Source organism: Callospermophilus lateralis, chromosome X (genome assembly GCF_048772815.1).
Source record: "Callospermophilus lateralis isolate mCalLat2 chromosome X, mCalLat2.hap1, whole genome shotgun sequence".
Classification (NCBI taxonomy): domain Eukaryota; kingdom Metazoa; phylum Chordata; class Mammalia; order Rodentia; family Sciuridae; genus Callospermophilus; species Callospermophilus lateralis.
The window spans coordinates 17,536,263-17,554,299 of NC_135325.1; the positions used below are offsets into that span (position 1 = coordinate 17,536,263).

The 18,037-nt window shown below is 34.9% G+C and overlaps 1 protein-coding gene across 1 annotated transcript in view; it reads left to right on the forward strand.

Annotated features, from left to right (window-relative positions):
- The window catches only part of Il1rapl1 (interleukin 1 receptor accessory protein like 1), a 583,048-nt gene extending 570,798 nt beyond the window's left edge, over positions 1–12,250 (forward strand). Inside the window, exons 9-10 of the mRNA XM_077107516.1 lie at positions 10,943–11,113; positions 11,532–12,250. Coding sequence (XP_076963631.1) covers positions 10,943–11,113; positions 11,532–12,250 — 890 coding nt within the window. The remainder of the gene's footprint in view (positions 1–10,942; positions 11,114–11,531) is intronic.
- Positions 12,251–18,037: the final 5,787 nt, after the last annotated feature.

An 18,037-nucleotide genomic window follows, 5' to 3' on the forward strand; every position in this document is an offset into this window, starting at 1 on the left:
TTGAATATTTATTGAATAACAAATGTTATGTTTATCACTAATAATCATACAACTAGAAATGACTCTTAATCCCAAGAATTGCTGCCATTGTATCAGATGGAAAATGGAGTATTTGGTATTTGGGGCACATTCAGTCAGTTGCTATCAAGTTGTTCTAATGAGTATTAATTGATTATATCAGTTCTTTATCAGAAAGATTTTGATATAGAAGAATTTTGACATGTTTCTGAGATGGAATATGCTTTGATTTCTTGGTTTATTCACATATCTGCTTGCTCCTCCTCTATATAACCTTACATTTTATTGTTTCCCCTGGATTCAGGCCTTACCAGTTCTCTTCTAACGTGACAACACTCAACTTTTCGGATCACATTAACATTCTATCTTTTTTAAATATTTATTTTTAGTTATATGTGGACACAATAACTTTATTTTATGTGGTGCTAAGGATAGAACCCAGTGCCCCATGCACACCAGGCAAGCGCTTTGCCTCTGAGCCACAACCCCAGCCCAACATTCTATCTTTAATTACCTTTGTAAACCCATAATTCCTAAATCTAAAAGTCCTGCTTCCAGTTCTGCTATTTCAGTTTAATTTTTTTCTAGTTACTGGTTATTTCTACCAAGAAAGATCCCAAACCCTGCTTTTATATTACCTACTCCCCTCCCATAACTCATTTCTCATCGTCCTGAATTTCATTGCTTAGTTTTTTCACCATCTATTACCTCACTGGCCATACTTTCTCCTCACCTGCCATTTCCAATTAGTTTCAAGGTCAGTAAATTGCACCTCTTGAAGCTGCACCCCCTTTTTTCCTCACCCTTAATTATAACTCTGACTAAGCCTCCTACAACCTCTTCTTGCTATCATTCTTGAACCCCTACTTACCCTTCACATTCTGATAGAATTTTTTAAATGCCCCACAAAATTTTTAAAAAAAGGGCCCATTTTGCCTTCCAGAGTAAATCCAGTCTTCTTAGCTCAAAAGCAGTTGCTAAGGGTGGCCAAACTTCCCTGTGCATCATTGCCACTCCCATGGGATCTGAACACACACCATTCCAATTACAGTGAGATGTTGGTTTTTGGACAAACACAGCTGTTGAGAACTAACTTAAGACAATGTAATTATGCATAATTCTCGAATTCTTATAGCTAAATGAGGTAACTATAATCATTAAGGATTAAGAAAAGGTTAGCTACTCTGTCATCATCTTGATTCCATAATAAAATGAAAAATTAATTGAACAAGTTCTGCTACATATATACTTATTAGCAAATAGGCATATAACCAATCCTTAAAGTTGAAGAAGTTCCTATCCTGTAGTGTGTGTGTGTGTGTGGCGGGGCGGGGGGGGGGTGTCATGCAAACCTTGCAAGAAATTTTCTGTGGCAAATGTGGCAGTACTCCAGGGGTAGGATTAGGCATTCCATCTAATGTCATCCAAAAATATTCCTCATCAAGTAACAGGACCATTGTGGACTTAAAACTAAGAGAGTTTCCCCAAGAGGCAGGCTACTGACCCTGGTAGATTCTTATAGATGAGGTGTGTGTTTCTAAATTAAGTAATCCATGTCTTGATTAGCACTGATTTCACCCTGGAGAGACTATTTCAAAGATCCTATGCTTAATAAAAAAGCCACTAATTTTAACAATGAAACCCAATTTCTAATGTATATTATGCTAATTACCAAAATATCTATTTTTTTAAATCAGAAATAAAGATAGTTTAAATGCTTGTAGGTGCTGCCTTTTTCTAATTAAATACTAGCTGACCATCCTGATAAAGGCAACCTATTGTCTCTAGAATAGAACTTATAAAAACACAGTACCACAGTCTGTGCTGGAATAATTAAAAAGAAAATACAAACATCAAAAAAACATGAGCTTCTTTGGCTCCTCCATGCCTCTGCCTGGAGTATCCCTTCCAGCTTTATTTAAAAGCTTGTAACCCTGCTTTATGTTTGTTTTTCCCAGAGTATAGTATGGGGATATTTTTTTGGTTGTTGTTGTTTTTCTCCTTCTGCCTGTGGGGTATCCAGGGCATGCTTACTCATAATGACAGCAGGGCAAACTTATAAGAACATTATAATAACTAACACGATTTCTATTTTAAAGATGAAGGAAAAGATCTCCTAGCCTGACATTGGGAGTTATTACAAGTATTGAACAAAATGAGTTAGAGCAATCTTTTATAATCTACACCCCCACCCTCAGAAAATGTGAACATCTGTTTCATTTCAGGTATATGAAACAAACTGGCATTGATACAATCTTAGGCTGTACAGTTTATTTTTATTTCTTTTTCCATTACAAGGTTACTCTTTATTCATCGATTCAGAAATTATTGTCCTCATGTCCATCAGCGAAACACAGCATTTCCGTAAATCATGTAGAAACTATAGGGCTTGGGGTTTTATTTCTCTGGATTTAAAAAAAAATATTGGTGGTGGTGATTAAATAAATTGCATACACAGGAACAACCTAGATGAGTTTTTGAATTCCAAAAGGAGTGACATATAGTTCTTTTTGGTATATGATTATTATTAAATGGTAAGAATCTAGCCTTTTTTTTTTTAATCGCAAATCCTCTGCTTCCTGTACTATTCTGCTACCTCTTACCCTCTTAAGGATTCTAATCTGTTACCTACTCCCCTCTTAAGGAAGCAAGGGAAGGAAATTAATATCTAACAAATGACTCTTTGGGGCTAGGAATTTTGTTGTTATAAGGATTCATTTTCCCCTGGATAGCTTCAGGAAGATATGCTGTTTTCTTTTATTTTTGGAATAATTGGGGATTGAACCAAGGACCTCTAGCATGGTGGACAAGTGCACTACCACTAAGCTGTACTCTTAGCCCCCCAAGGTACTATTTTAAATATAAAGAAATATGACATCAAGTCAGAATTTGAGCTTTGCTACTTTTTTTCCATTATGTCACACCATATATTTTTTTATTACCAGGGATTGAACCCAGGGGTGCTCAACCACTAAGCTATATCCCTCCCTTATTTTCTATTTTGAGACAGAGTCTCCCCAAGTTGCTTAGGGCCTCACTAGTTGCTGAGGCTGGTCTAGAACCTGTGATCCTTCTGTGAATCTCTGGGATAACAGGTGTGTGCCACCATACCCAGCCATAAATATTTTAATTAGTGTCATATTCAAGTGTTTGATTCCTTATGAATTAAAATAGTCCAGAAAAGTACCAAATGGCACAACATGTAAACTGAACTTTATTTTATAGCTTTAAAATGTGCAATTCAAGCACCTTTATTTTAGAATACAATTGTCAGTGATTGTCATGATACAAGTGAAATTAAAAGCAAGTGAAAGTACGAGTGCTTGCATGTGTGAGGTTCTATGTTCAAATACCAGCACTGAAAAAATGAATGAAATTTTTTCACTCTTTCAATAATCGCATCCAATAATCATAAAATCGAAATATAAAGAATATATATTTAATGCATGTTCATTAAAATAAATATGATTTAGCTATGCAAAGTTTTTTTATTTGAAAAACTATGTCTTAGAAATGTGAGAAAGTATATGAAAGCAAACCTGAGACATGAGAAAGAATGAGGCTTACTTTCCTAAAAGTCTTATTTATTCAAATTATATAAATGATAATTTCTAATTATCACAGTTTTTTAAGCTAACATGCTATGCCTAAACATACACAATAAGCTTTCAAGATAAAATACACAATATATCTTTGAGTCCTCCATTCTCATTTGGTAACCCATTTGCTGAATGTTGGCTTTTGTCACTAGTCAATTTCACTTATGTGACTTATAAATATTTGAGAATAAAAAAGATATGGCCAGCTGCCAATAACATCTGACAACTATTCAATAGGTGTTTAAAGGTTAAAAGCTACTGAAGACCTGGATGTCAATCTCAAACTATTTCTATTGTCAGTAAATCTCTTCTGTACCCCAGATCCAATATAACCACCACTCTCATCTTGAAAAGGGAGCTGTCAAATTACATTTTCTGATATTTTTAAATGCTATGTTATTCTAAAACATGCATGAATCCCTTGACTTCTCAATCCTCCTAAAGAGCATTGAGGATAATATCTTTTCATATGTTAAAAAGAAATATGTCTTTATTTATAACCTTTCTCAATTCTTTTTTGAATTCCTAAAACAGTTTCAATTTGCCTACCCCCATTAAGATTTCTTAATAAGATTTTCTTTTTTTGAGATGGAGTCTTGCTGTGTCTCTAAGTCTGGTCTTGAACTCCTGGGCCCAAGTGATCCTTCTGCCTCAGCCTTCTGAGTAGCTGGGACTAAAATGTATGCCATCACCCCTAGCCTTCTTAATAATATTTTAAATTTGTTGTTTTATTTATTAACTCCATACAGTCTAAACTTCCTTTTCTCCCCTCAAAAACATTTTCTTATGAAACAGTGACAAAAGCCAGTAGTCATTTCAGTCAATGTAATGAATAAAATCTGAAGGACCTGTTTGACTTTAGATAGATAGATAGATAGATAGATAGATAGAAATTGATTGATTTTGATCTCAAGTATTTTGTGTATTTTCTGGTTTTTATTTGTTTGTTTTGACTTTTTGAGGGGTGAGACAACTCAGTCAGAATCACTTGAAAATCATGAAGAGTTAACTTAATAACTATATTTGAGATTATGAAAAATTATTTCAAAGAATTATCTACCAGCTGCTGTTTTTCTACCTCTTCAGTGAACCAAATTATATTTGTTGGCTGAAATTAAAAAATAAGAAAAAAAAACTTGTCCACTATATGATAACTTTTAAGTTGTTTATAAACCAAAGCTTAATTTAAATGATCATAGCACTGTCCCTTAAAAATATTAGTATAATTTTTTTGGTGGTTTTTTTTTTTGGTGTGGGGGAACTAGAGATTGAACTCAGGGACACTCAACCACTGAGCCACATCCCCAGCCCTATTTTATATTTTATTTAGAGACAGGGTCTCACTGAGTTGTTTGGCACTTCGTCATTGCTGAGGCTGGCATGAACGCATGATCCTCCTGCCTCAGCCTCCAGAGCTGCTGGGATTACAAACATGCACCACCATACCTGGTTAATTTTGGTTTTTATAGTAATGAAACTGCCAACTTTTTCAAAGTTTCACTAGATACTTGAAGCTCATACACATTAAGATTTGTCAAAATATGCCCATACAGATGTCAAAAACAACCTCAAAAATATTATCCATGATGCATATTCAGATGCCAATTGTGAAAATAGATGAGACCTTGGAATCCATATGATTTTGAGTCAGAAAACATTGCTGAATTTAGTATGGTATCTGGCACTGTATTTCCCGTCTGACAACTTACAAATCAGGGTTTTGCTTCTGGTGGTAAATAAACGCCTAACCCATTACTACACTGACATAGACTCTAGAGAAAGATAGAAATTAGATATCAATCAAGCATCCCATTTATTTGAAGATGGTGCCATGGATGCTTGCAAAGGGGATTTCTGCCAGCATGATAATGCTTGCAAATAACTTCTTTCTATCTAGGAGTTATAAGCTTAAATACTGTAAATTCATCTAGATGACATGAAGTGATAGCAAACTGACTGAGGCCATAGCATCAATTCCCAAAGTTCATTTAACGTTAATGTAGTCACTTTATATATTAGTCTAGACAAGAATCTATTCCCCTCCCCCTTTTTGAGATAGGGTTTCACTATGTTGCCTGGTCTGGCCTCAAACTCCTGGGAAGTATTCTTCTGCCTCAGTCTCCCAAGACACTGTGATTGCAGGTATGCCCCCACCACATCTGGCTCCCTTTTTGAACAAAATGTGGATTTTTTATCTATTTTGTTTTTATTGTATGCCATCTGTATTAAAAACATTTCAAACATTACCACTAAATAGGGAAGAGGGGTGAGAGGGAAAAGGAGGGAGAAGGGGAATTGCACGGAAGATGGTAGGAGACCCTCATCATTATACAGAATATATGTATGATGTTGTGAGAAGGAAAAAAAAAGTGTGTCACATTAGATTGGGTAGAGAGAAGTGATAGGAGGGGAGGGGAAGGGGGGATAGGAAGGGCAGCAGAATAAAATAGACATTGTTATTGCTGTAGGTATATAGGTGACTGTATGACCAATGTGATTCTGCAACCTGTACAATCAGAAAAATGAGAAATTATACCCCATTTGATTCAAATGTATGAATTGTCAAGATCATTGTACTGTCATGTGTAACTAATAGAGAGAGAGAGAGAGAGAGAGAGAGAGAAACATACATCTTTGTGTACACATAAGGTAAGATACCTAGATGGCAAGAGAAACCTAACCTATCTTATGCCAGTTAAAATAGTCTCTGAAGATAAAAAGATCTCTCCAAATTTATTTCTTGGCTGAATTGTGCTTTTCCTAGTAAGAGATTAAAAGTATGGTAAAGATCTATGTTTAAGCCTTTTATTCATTTAGTCAGTGAAATTAAAATACTAGTGGATGGTAATTAAATTAAAAAAAGCATTTCTAATGGAGCTAAGAGGGCAAGGTTCATTGTTTATGGTGCTCTGCTCAATTACCTTAAGGCTGACTGCAGTTGCTTGATGTCATCAAGATCTCTGCATGTCTATACTCTGTTCTACAACAAAGATCCTCAAAGTATAATCGTTGGAACAGCAGAAGCATCTCTTGGGAGCTTTTTATAAATGCAGTTTCTCAGGACTTACAAATACTGAATGAGAAACACTGGAAGGGGTACACAGAAATCTATGTTTTATCAAGTCTTCCAAATGTTTGTCATTTGTGCTCCAGTCTAAAAAACACATTCCTAGTGGCATTGACATGGGCCATAGGTCTTTTGGATTTTTTGGAACCATATTGAGCCATACTTCAAGACTACTCTGAAAGGTCCAAAGGAACCTCTAACCCCCACAGCTCTTAGCAATTTCTTGAAAAGTCTGGGCACCATGGAATCTACATATCCAAAGCCATATGTCCTGAGAAATGGCCAGGCATTTAAAAATTCTTGAAACTAGTATGTGTCACATATGGCCCAAATGAAAGACAATTCATTCATTTTTTCCAACAAGTATATTTGAGCATCTTATCTATCCCTACTTACATGTCTGAGACAAGAGTCATAAAGTCTAAAGGAGAAAATAAGATAAAGAACACAATGATATACTAAATTTGAAAAGAGATCACCTCTGACTGAGGGAAATCAGGCTCAATTTAAAGGAAACCAAACTACAGATTTAGTTGTTAAATATTTATACAATCAATGGGTAGCCATAGAGATTTTGAGCTTCCTAAGTTTTGATTAGTTTGGAAAGATAAATTTGGTGGCTGAAATTGAAACTGAAGTTTTGAGATGAAACTAGATTCTCTGCTTCACCAATTTATTTCTGGGTTCTTGTCTCAAAAATTTCAAGAATAAAATCCATGGACAATAACAGAAGGGAAGAGTAAATAGAATAGTATTTATTTCAGTGAGAAGAAAAATGAATGCAAGAGGGCACCTGAGAGCAGGAAAATCCATTTTAGCATGCTAGCTCAAGGGCTTATATAGTTTTTTTGGGTATGAGCATTGATCAAAATCTATGTTAAACAGGCATTGAAAAAGTACCAAAATCATGGACTGTGTTCTTTAGCCTTGAGTTTTAATCTTTCCTGTAACTAGATTCATCCCACCTAGCATTTTTGTAGACTCTGAGACAAAGGAGTCTTTGCATATGAAAAAGGTCTTGATGGGTCCATTAATGTTTTTACCAGGTAGTCCAGGAAGGTCTTTGCAGGTAGTCCAGGAAGGTCCCCTTAATTGGGGACCATTGCCCTGATTGGCTGACCATTTTCTATTCTTATTATCCATACAGAGAAAGAAAGTGAAAATTGGGTAAAATATAACAGCTGACAAATGAACTGAGCTTAACCTAGGAAGGAAATTGAACCTAGACTCTTTGTACTAATGAATAGTTTGAAATGACTAGCAAAAAAAGAAAGTAAATAGAACTTGCACCTTAGGTTTAAACACTAAAGCAGTGAGATGTTTTATTATTAAAATGAAAATTAAATAAAAGGTGAAGAACAGAACTTGGGATAGGAAGCTTGTTATGTTGTAAGCATGTTATTTTTAATCCTAGGGAAGACAAAGGGCAAAGAATAAGAACCTAGCTAGAACACACCCCAGATTTAGAAGAGCTTCAACACTTTGTAGTGTTTAGGGGGCAAGCTTAAAAAAAAGAAACTTCCCACAAAAAAAGTATCATATGCACAAAATAATATTATTCTGGCTTACAAAGTACTCTCTTTGGCCTGTGATACCTGTACTACTCCTAGTAAAACATTTATCCCATAGAAATAGACTATTGATTTATCTATTTTCTACTAGACTGGAATCACCTGACCTATATTGCAAAGAAAAATTAATATTTTATAGGAAATGCATGGGAATAGCTATAGAATGAGTGTTTTAACTAAATATTAATCCCAAATGATATATTTCTTTATTATGTGCTATGATTGCTTACTCAACTAAAGTATTTGCATCAGCACATGGTGCCATTTTAGACTGACTCTGGCCTATAGACAAAGCCTTCCTATGCCAAACATAATATTTTCTGGTGAAAATTGAATGTAATCTATCACATGTGCAATTATATCCAAACAAAGAATAGAGGAAATACCAAAATATAACACATTTTGGATGGTTACTATTTTCTAAAACTTTTTTTCCCTAAAAGCTGCTTTAAAAAAAGAAATCTTCAATAGTTTAAAGTTTTCTACCAGGGTTCCTATAGTGGCATTGTTAGCTTCTTAGATACCTGTTTAACTTTCAGTGTATTAATCAGTTTTCTCAGTTTGGCCTGAAAATTGTAATCATAGAATGATTTCTAGACAGCTGTTAGAAATACCAGGGTGCCAGAGAATCAAACACTGCTTCAAACTAGCTCAGCAAGGAAAACCTGACTTCTGTTAGAAGGGTGTGCTACTGAACAAAGTCTGGCAAGCAAGAACACTTGGGTGGGCAGTCCACTTATTTTTATCCCTAAGCCATCACTGTCCTCTGCTCTGATAGGAGGAATTTGGGATTACAATCTACACAACTGGCTAACTTTAAAATTGGGGCAGGCAAAAGGAAGGGCTACAGTTAAAATGGCTATGATAGGATAAAGATTGGGAAGCTCAAAACACCTATGATCGGATCTTAATATCCCACTTAAGGCTAAATGCTATATTCTGAAAATGGACCACTGAACTTTCCACTTCTCACATGACTCAAGATTATCTGACTATAAGAATTAAATTTATATAAATCTCAGAAAGTGAGTGTTAGTGCCCCTGAAGTCTGAAGGAGTATCCCCAAGTCACTGGGAACAATGGTAAAAAATGTTATACAATATTGGATATCTTACACTCACAGATTTTAAATTCTATGCCTAACTCAAAGTTCATTTTATTCTAAAATTTATGATAATTTCAATCCAATTTGATCTAATAATTGATTAATACACTGGAGCTAAAGATACTTATATTGATAGACTAACTAATCAGATTAACGGTATTTAGAATTGAGATGAATTATAAATCCTGACATCATATTCTAAAACCAAAATTGATAAACAAGAGATTATCTAGAAGTTAAGTGATTTCTTATTCTAGAAATAACCAATGAGAAATTGAGATGCAAAATTAGAAAAAAATAAGATAAAGAGAACACATGATAATAGTACTCAAATGTTTAAAGTTGTCATATAAGAAGGGGGAAGATTGAGGAGAGAAATCAGATTTTAGTGCTAACTTTCATTTAGTTTATTTTGTACTTTTTTATTCTTGTGGCCAAACTGAATAGAATGATGACAAACAATTTGGCATTACTTTATGTGTAAAATAAATGGATACCAGTAAAAAAAAATGTTTTATATAATCATTCAATTTAATAATATTCTCAGTCTGCAACCCAAGAAATGAGTCTCAGTGAGAAATTAATCAATAATTCCAAAATTGGTGCTATGTGCACAGCACATAGAATCTAAAAATCATTGCTCAAACCAGGCATGGTATACCTACAATCCCAGCTACCCAAAAGACTGAGACAAGAGGCTCACTTGAGCCCAGGAGTTCTAGGTCAGCCTGGGTGACATAGTGAGACCTTTTCATCTCAAAAATGAAAAGAAAAAAGATAGGATCATAGCTATCTGAGAACATGAAAGGTTATGACTTAGCTACCTATTAATCAAAGTGATGATATTATAAGAGACGAGAACTTCATAGAGTGGCACACACCTATAATCCTAGCTACTAAGACAGGAGGACCTTTTGAGACCAGAGTTTGAGGCCAGCCTGGACAACACAGCAAGTACCCCTCTCAAAAAAAAAAAAACACTTTTTCACAATCAAGCAAGGTACAGTTTCTCTCTCTCTCTCTCTCTCTCTCTCTCTCTCTCTCTCTCTCTCTCTCTTTCTCTCTCTCTCTTCCAACAGGGTTAAATAACCAAAGGCAGGATTGGTTGAATGTAAGAATGTAATATCTACAATAAGAGCATACTACTATTCAAACATCCAGTTTTTATAAACAGTAAAGATTTCTTATACTCTATGCATCAAAAATGATAGAAGGCAGCATCTCATTATATATATTTTTTTCTTTTTTGCATTTGCTGGGAATGAAACCCAGGGTTTGTGCATGTTACATACTTGCTTTACCACTGAGTTACACCTCCAGTCCTCATTACTCTTTTCACTGATTTTCCTCCTACTATTTTCATAACAACAACAAAAATCAAAATATGACCCCTTCTACTTCCAAGCTAGTCCCATAATATTTGGTTTTATTGAACACTTAATAAACTTAATGAAGGCTTCCCATTTTGTTTTCCAGGAATGAGACATTTGAAGGTGTTTATGAAAAAAAATGATTGTTTTTTATGTTCTAATGTTTTCTTTGTACTGAATTCAACTTTACTCTGTATCTGTATTTTTAACAGATAATAAAGATTATGATGCTTACCTATCATATACCAAAGTGGATCCTGACCAGTGGAATCAAGAGACTGGGGAAGAAGAACGTTTTGCCCTTGAAATTCTACCTGATATGCTTGAAAAACATTATGGATATAAGTTGTTTATACCAGATAGAGATTTAATCCCAACTGGAAGTAAGTTAGTGTTTTCATTTGCATAATTTGTTTGCATCATTACTTTTTGCATGGAGTTTTAATTTGGGGTTCTTGACTTCAAAAATTGTATCTACTAGTTTCTGAAAAAGGAAATGTCTTTGTGCATTCATACAAAATTTAAGTTTTGATACCCCAGAGAAGATGCTTAGTTATTCTCTAAAGCATCTCCTTCTATGAGCCTTGATGAAATCAAATGAAATATTTGTATCTGGGAGAAATACTTCAAACATTACAAGATGTAAGGCCCAAGCTCTCTTCAAAGTGATGATTGGCTATTTTCATCTTCTCAAAGTGTTTCCCAACATATGACAATCCTCATGTAACTAGAGAATTTACCAGGGTTTTCTGGACCAAATGATTAGCTTGTTCATTCTTATACATTCTTTTCTCTTTATAGCATACATTGAAGATGTGGCAAGATGTGTAGATCAAAGCAAGAGGCTGATCATTGTCATGACCCCAAATTACGTAGTTAGAAGGGGCTGGAGCATCTTTGAACTGGAGACCAGACTTCGAAATATGCTTGTGACTGGAGAAATTAAAGTGATACTAATTGAATGCAGTGAGCTACGAGGAATTATGAACTACCAGGAGGTGGAGGCCCTCAAGCACACCATCAAGCTCCTGACAGTTATTAAATGGCATGGACCAAAATGCAACAAATTGAACTCTAAGTTCTGGAAACGTTTACAGTATGAGATGCCTTTTAAGAGGATAGAACCCATTACACACGAGCAGGCTTTAGATGTCAGTGAGCAGGGGCCTTTTGGGGAGCTGCAGACTGTCTCGGCCATTTCCATGGCCGCGGCCACTTCCACAGCTCTAGCCACTGCCCATCCAGATCTCCGTTCTACCTTTCACAACACGTACCATTCGCAAATGCGTCAGAAACACTACTACCGAAGCTATGAGTACGACGTACCTCCTACTGGCACCCTGCCTCTTACCTCCATAGGAAATCAGCATACCTACTGTAACATCCCTATGACACTCATCAACGGGCAGCGGCCACAGACAAAATCAAGCAGGGAGCAGAATCCAGATGAGGCCCACACAAACAGTGCCATCCTGCCGCTGTTGCCAAGGGAGACCAGTATATCCAGTGTAATTTGGTGACAGAAAAGCAAGGGACATCCCATTCCTGGGAGTTTGAGCGGAATCTGCAGTCCAGTGCCTGGAACTAAATCCTCGACTGCTGCTGTTAAAAACATGCATTACAATCTCTAGAACACGAGGAAAAACAGGGTCTTGTACATATGTTTTTTGGAATTTCTTTGTAGCATCAGTGTCTTCCTGTTTTACCATGTCTCTTACCATTACATTTTTTGACTTTGTTTTATATGTCATTGGAATTTGTAAATTTACATTTTTTTTTAAAGAAGAGACTGATGTATAGGTAGAAAACCCTTTTTTTGCTTCATTAGTTTAGTTTTAGAATGGGTTTTTATTTCCTTTTTTAAATTTTTATTTTGCTTTTAACATTTCCTTGGGGTGCTTGGACAAATCTATCTGATGGGACAAGGAGCACCGGATCCTCTCTCGAGTTCTGCCTAGGATCAGCTGGGCCACGTCGGCCTTCAGAGAGCAGTGCAACGAACGCCAGCATTGCCATTTGTGAAAAACAAGAGAGAGAGAGAGAGAGAGAAGAACACTTGTTCATAGGAGGGCCTGCCTGTCAGGGCCCTGAATCTCTTCCTTGTCCCACCTCATTCCCCACCTCTACCCTTCTAATGGCAGCATGATGTGTAAACTCTGCAGAGGGGTGGGGGTGGGTCTAACTGTCTTAACATTTAATTCACTGCTCTTCAGAATACACTCTAGACCCAAAGGCGTGCTAGTCACTTGACAGTGACCACTACAGAGTGCTAAGAAGAGAAGATCGAGGGCATGAAAATGAGGGAGAGTGTTGTTTCCGTTTTTTAAATGAGTTGATGTACCCTTATATATATATATAAATATAAATATAAATATATATGAAACAGCAAAACAAAACAAAACAAACAAAAAAACACAAAAAAACACACAAAAAACAAAAAACAAAAAAATCAAGCCCTATATTTGATCACTTCCTGGAAAGGCATGAATGTGTTTGTGGCTGTTTTTGTTTAATATTCTACTTCCTCTTTTCCCGCTATAATTTTTCTGCAAATGAGATTATGTGCAAATGCCAGGCAAGTTAACTCAAAAGGGTGAATCAAGGCAAGTCAAAATGAAATTTACATTGAAGGCTTTCAAACCAAAGGGAAGAACAGGATGTGTCATCAAATGTTTTGTCACCTTGTATTATACAAAATGTTATTTTCTAAAGAGTCAGAGAAAATCTGTGAACTTATTGTGGGTCCCCTTGTATTTAAATGTTAACTCACTTGTGTTTAATATTTAAGGCTACATTCAGGATAAGTGTTTGGTTTCAGTTTGTGAATAAGCAACACATATTAATATAAGGTGTTTAAATAAGAACTCAGGAGGTCAAACATATGAATAACAACAGAGATCAGTATTTTCAAAGTAAACATTATTTACAAAAGATAGTTTTTAAATTAGATCAGAAAGTATTTAAAATAATTAATTTTACTGTATAAAGAATTAATTTTATTTTAGCTATATGATTATATCATTCAGAAATAGAAAGCTGATGCTCCCAGGAAATTCATCACTTACCACTTAGCTTTATGTTTGAAATTGATGATATAAGCAGCTAATTCATATTCATGTTAAGAATGATGTAAAATCAATCACAAAGGAACCTACAGAGAACAGAATTGTTAAAAGGAAATATTACCTATGTAGCTTTTAGTTTTACAAAAATCAATGTGACAGAAACAGATAATAGAACTTAAACATTACTTTAGTGATTCATCAAAGGAACTTCCATCCCAGTCATCATCTGTGGACTCGTGTAGTGACTATTGTACATCTGCTTTATTCCTACCACCAATATAATGAGAAAACAATTCTACAGTTTGGTGTGAGTTGTGAGTTGGCCACAAAAAAAAAGAATAAGTGTAAACTGCAATAGAGTTCATTGGGGAGGGTAAGATAGAACTGCAAACGTGTGAGAGATGAGTATAAGCATTTTATAACAGTGCAAAGGTCCCAGTATCTGTTTGACAAGGTAAAGGAGTCTTAGGATGTGCATTGATTTTTATTTGCTTAAAAAATGTTTACTTCCCTGACAACTTGCCTGGGTCCTTCTCTACAAATCTGTCTTTATTCCTGTGCTCCCTTGGATCCGTGTCACATTTTCACAAACCAGAACTGAAGCTACAAGGACACATAAAACTTTAAGGTCAGCTTTGCACATTGGGTTATGTTCAGAATCGGAGAAGGCCATTGTTTACTTTGTATTATGGACACCTGTCAGGGACTGGTGGCAGTGAACCTCATTGGACTGGATTCCAAACTCTCCCACTGCTCAGAAAACTGTAAATGTGGCAATGGCCTGGTTTAATTCTTTGGGGGTTTTTTTGAAACTTTTTATTTTTTAATTTTTTTATGTGCACGATGGAAGTGTGGAATAAATGTAGAGGAAGTAATCAGACCACAGTCATATTTTAGGCATCCATAGGTGTTAATTTAGCTGCATTGGGAGTACATTTTTTGTTCTATTTTTAGCGTAGATTTAAGCACTTTGAATAGCATGATTCAGGGATTGATGGGTAATATTTGATATTCTCACAACTTAAGGAACTTTTTTTTCCTCTAATGCTTTGTCATATTTAAAAAATGAAATAAATGCAAAAGAAGCTATCTATGGATTTAGAAACATTCCTCCCAAGTATTCTTCTATCAGCTCCGTATGAGAACAAATGAAGGAAACTGTCATGTGTTCACGTGCTCTATGTTTAACAAAAGTTCTGTTAGAACTCACAATAAAATGAGAAAAAATGTATTTCCCCTAGTGCTTAGGTTTCATCCTTCTCTTTTTTTGGTGGGTTTCTGGGGGATAAGAATATTCTAGTTGTAAAAACACAATTGCAAATGTGAATATGTTAGCCAAGCTGGGGGAGAGAATGGACTTCCAGACTTGGTCATGTGTGACGTTTGGTATTGCCTGTTTTTCATCAATCGCCGCTTGGGCTCTGAATGATACGTACGGATTCAAAAGTCCATCTGGTTCTTTAGTGTAACCTCAACTTGCTGCTTATGAGCGTCCAACCCTTTATTCTGGTGCTCAAATCTTTGATTATTTAATTTGTACCCCATTTCTTAGGTCTTCTGTGGGCAGAGAAGATATTTGTATCTTGTGTAGCCAGCTGATTTAAGTTTAGAACAATTCTATGAAATAAATCCAAGACATAGTTAAGAGTCACGAACCTACTACATTTCTATAGCTAAACACCTGATTGTTCAAATAGTTAATGATTTTGTGTTTATTATTTTGTTCATACTATATGTATTGGACCCTACTGACTTAATCTTAAATATATAGATGCTGGTTTCTTCCATATTTCAATATTATTAATCATTTTTTAACAAGAGCAAATATTAACTGACAGCCAGCTCCTAAACTCTAAGTTTTGATTATCCTAGAATAGTCCTTTTCAGATACAATTTATGTAAATTGATATCACCATTTCTAGGAAAACATTCATTCATAAATTTGTGAAGTATTTTCTGATTCTGGAACGATACACAAGTTCTCCCTATTTTAGGGGTATTTTTTATCTTGTGCTTAATGTCTTTTTTTAAAAAAAATTAGTTTTAGTTTATAATCATTAGTCCCAGAAAAAAATCTTATTAAAATTCAAAGGATAGTATTGACATTGTACCAGCAACGTGACTTAATAGAACTAAAAGAATACACAGACATGAAAGAAGAAAATCCTTTATTGTCTGAACTAGCTTGGCCCTTAATACCACTATTGATGTAGTTAATTAATATAGGTAAAATATTATTAAATAGGTTAGAAATCCCACCTACAGACCTATATTCCCTTTTGTTGAAAAAAAAAATTTCTAACAGCATATGCAGTCATTACAAAAAGATGCTGATGCAATTGGGCTCCTTAAAAGGAGAAACTCGTCAATGGAAGCAGAGGCTATTCCTTGCCTTCTCTTGAATCCTGCCCCTTGATTATTCTGAACAAAGAAAGTAACCTACAAATTTTGGATGTCCTTAATAATAGACCTTAACCTTGAGGATACCTTGGATCTACAAAAGGATTATAAGAAATAAGCCCTTGGAATTCCAGATAAAATCAATAAACCTGTTTTTCTGGGTGTGAATCTGAAGACACTTATCACCTAAAAAGCTACTACTATTTGAGTTTAGAGGAGAGTCTCACACAGGAAAATTCATATAAACCCACATATCGTGTAGACATGTTATATCTATCATTTATTACTTTCATGAAAATTCAGGGGATGCCTATTATTCTTCTAATAGAGGCAATTCCTCTTCCGGTGTAGCCTTTCTTTGTGGGAGAATTACTACATAGTAAACTAAAATTTCATGATGAATATTTATGCCCAGATAAATGAGAATTGACTACTATTATTGGGATAGTTATTAATTTCTTCACCTATTCAAAGTGTAGTTTGGGGTAAAATTGTGCAATTGGCAATGATACCATATTTATTAATCTTCTTTATGGTTTGTGTTTACTCATCTTTCCTTCAACAAAACTGAAATTCACATAATATACAAAGAGAATAAATAACCTTTTGATGTGTTTTTCCAAAAAGACCCAGCTCTTTTATGCAAAGATTTAGAACAGGTAAATTGACTTTCAACAATTAAACCTTGACCAGTTTCATTAATTATGATATGAATTTGGGGCAATATAGAAAATTTTGAGAATAAACTGAAGTAAGGTGGTGCTTATTTAAAGTTTTAATTTTTACTTGTAATCCATAGCAAAGTGAAAGTTTATGCTGTTATAAATTGAGGTGGTGCCATAAGGAGCTATAAGAACTGACTAAATTTGAATAAAATAAGGACAAAGATGTGATGAGTTAATTCTAATATTAATCTTATGTGCCTTGTCATCATCAAATTTCAGTCACATCTGTAGAAAATGAAGACTAAAAAGGTAGTCACTCCAATCTTCTATTCAGTATCATTTCTTCACTCCAGGCTCAGAACACAAAGAATTTCTCCATTACAGATGTGTAAGATTATATATATATATATAATATATAGGTGTATATATATATTATATATATCTTATAAATATGTATATGTGTGTGTGTGTGTGTGTGTGTGTGTGTGTGTGTATAAATTCCTTCTGCTCACTAGTAAATTTACCTCTAAATAGCCTCTGGGTCCACTGACAAATTCATGTTTCTCAATTCTTCATTAAAGTAAGTAAAGTATGGTACTATTTTTTTCTACCATTTACTACCTTCATTGATATATCTCCCAGAGTCCATAAGCCTGAAAACTATTCTCTTTCTAACAAAAGCAATCACTCTAAAAATAATCATCACACTGTGTTCCCTCCACTACTAAATGAGTAGAATCTGAAAAACTGCACATGAACTTCAGAGTACCATGTAATATTGATGTCGTGTAAATTTCAATCTTCATAACCCAGATAATGTTAAGTTTCAAAGGGCATGCTGTGTCATTTAAAAAAAAGATTTAATGTGAAATGACATTATTACATAGTGCATGAATATGTGGCAAAGTAATTTGGATCTATCTTTACTAGTCAATGACAAATTAAATTTGGGGAGATCAGATGTGAGTGTTTTAGGTTTATTCTCAACTGGGAGGAAGACATCTTAATATTAGGATACATGGGCAGTTGTCCATATTCCTTGCAGTATATGTTCCTGTTAACTAGAATCTGTAGTGTATTCTTTCCACCAAAGTAGTGGAGGTATGTTCATATAATCTGCTATTGAATTACAAAAACTTTTACATTTTCAGAGTTTGAAGGAACCCAATAGGAAAGT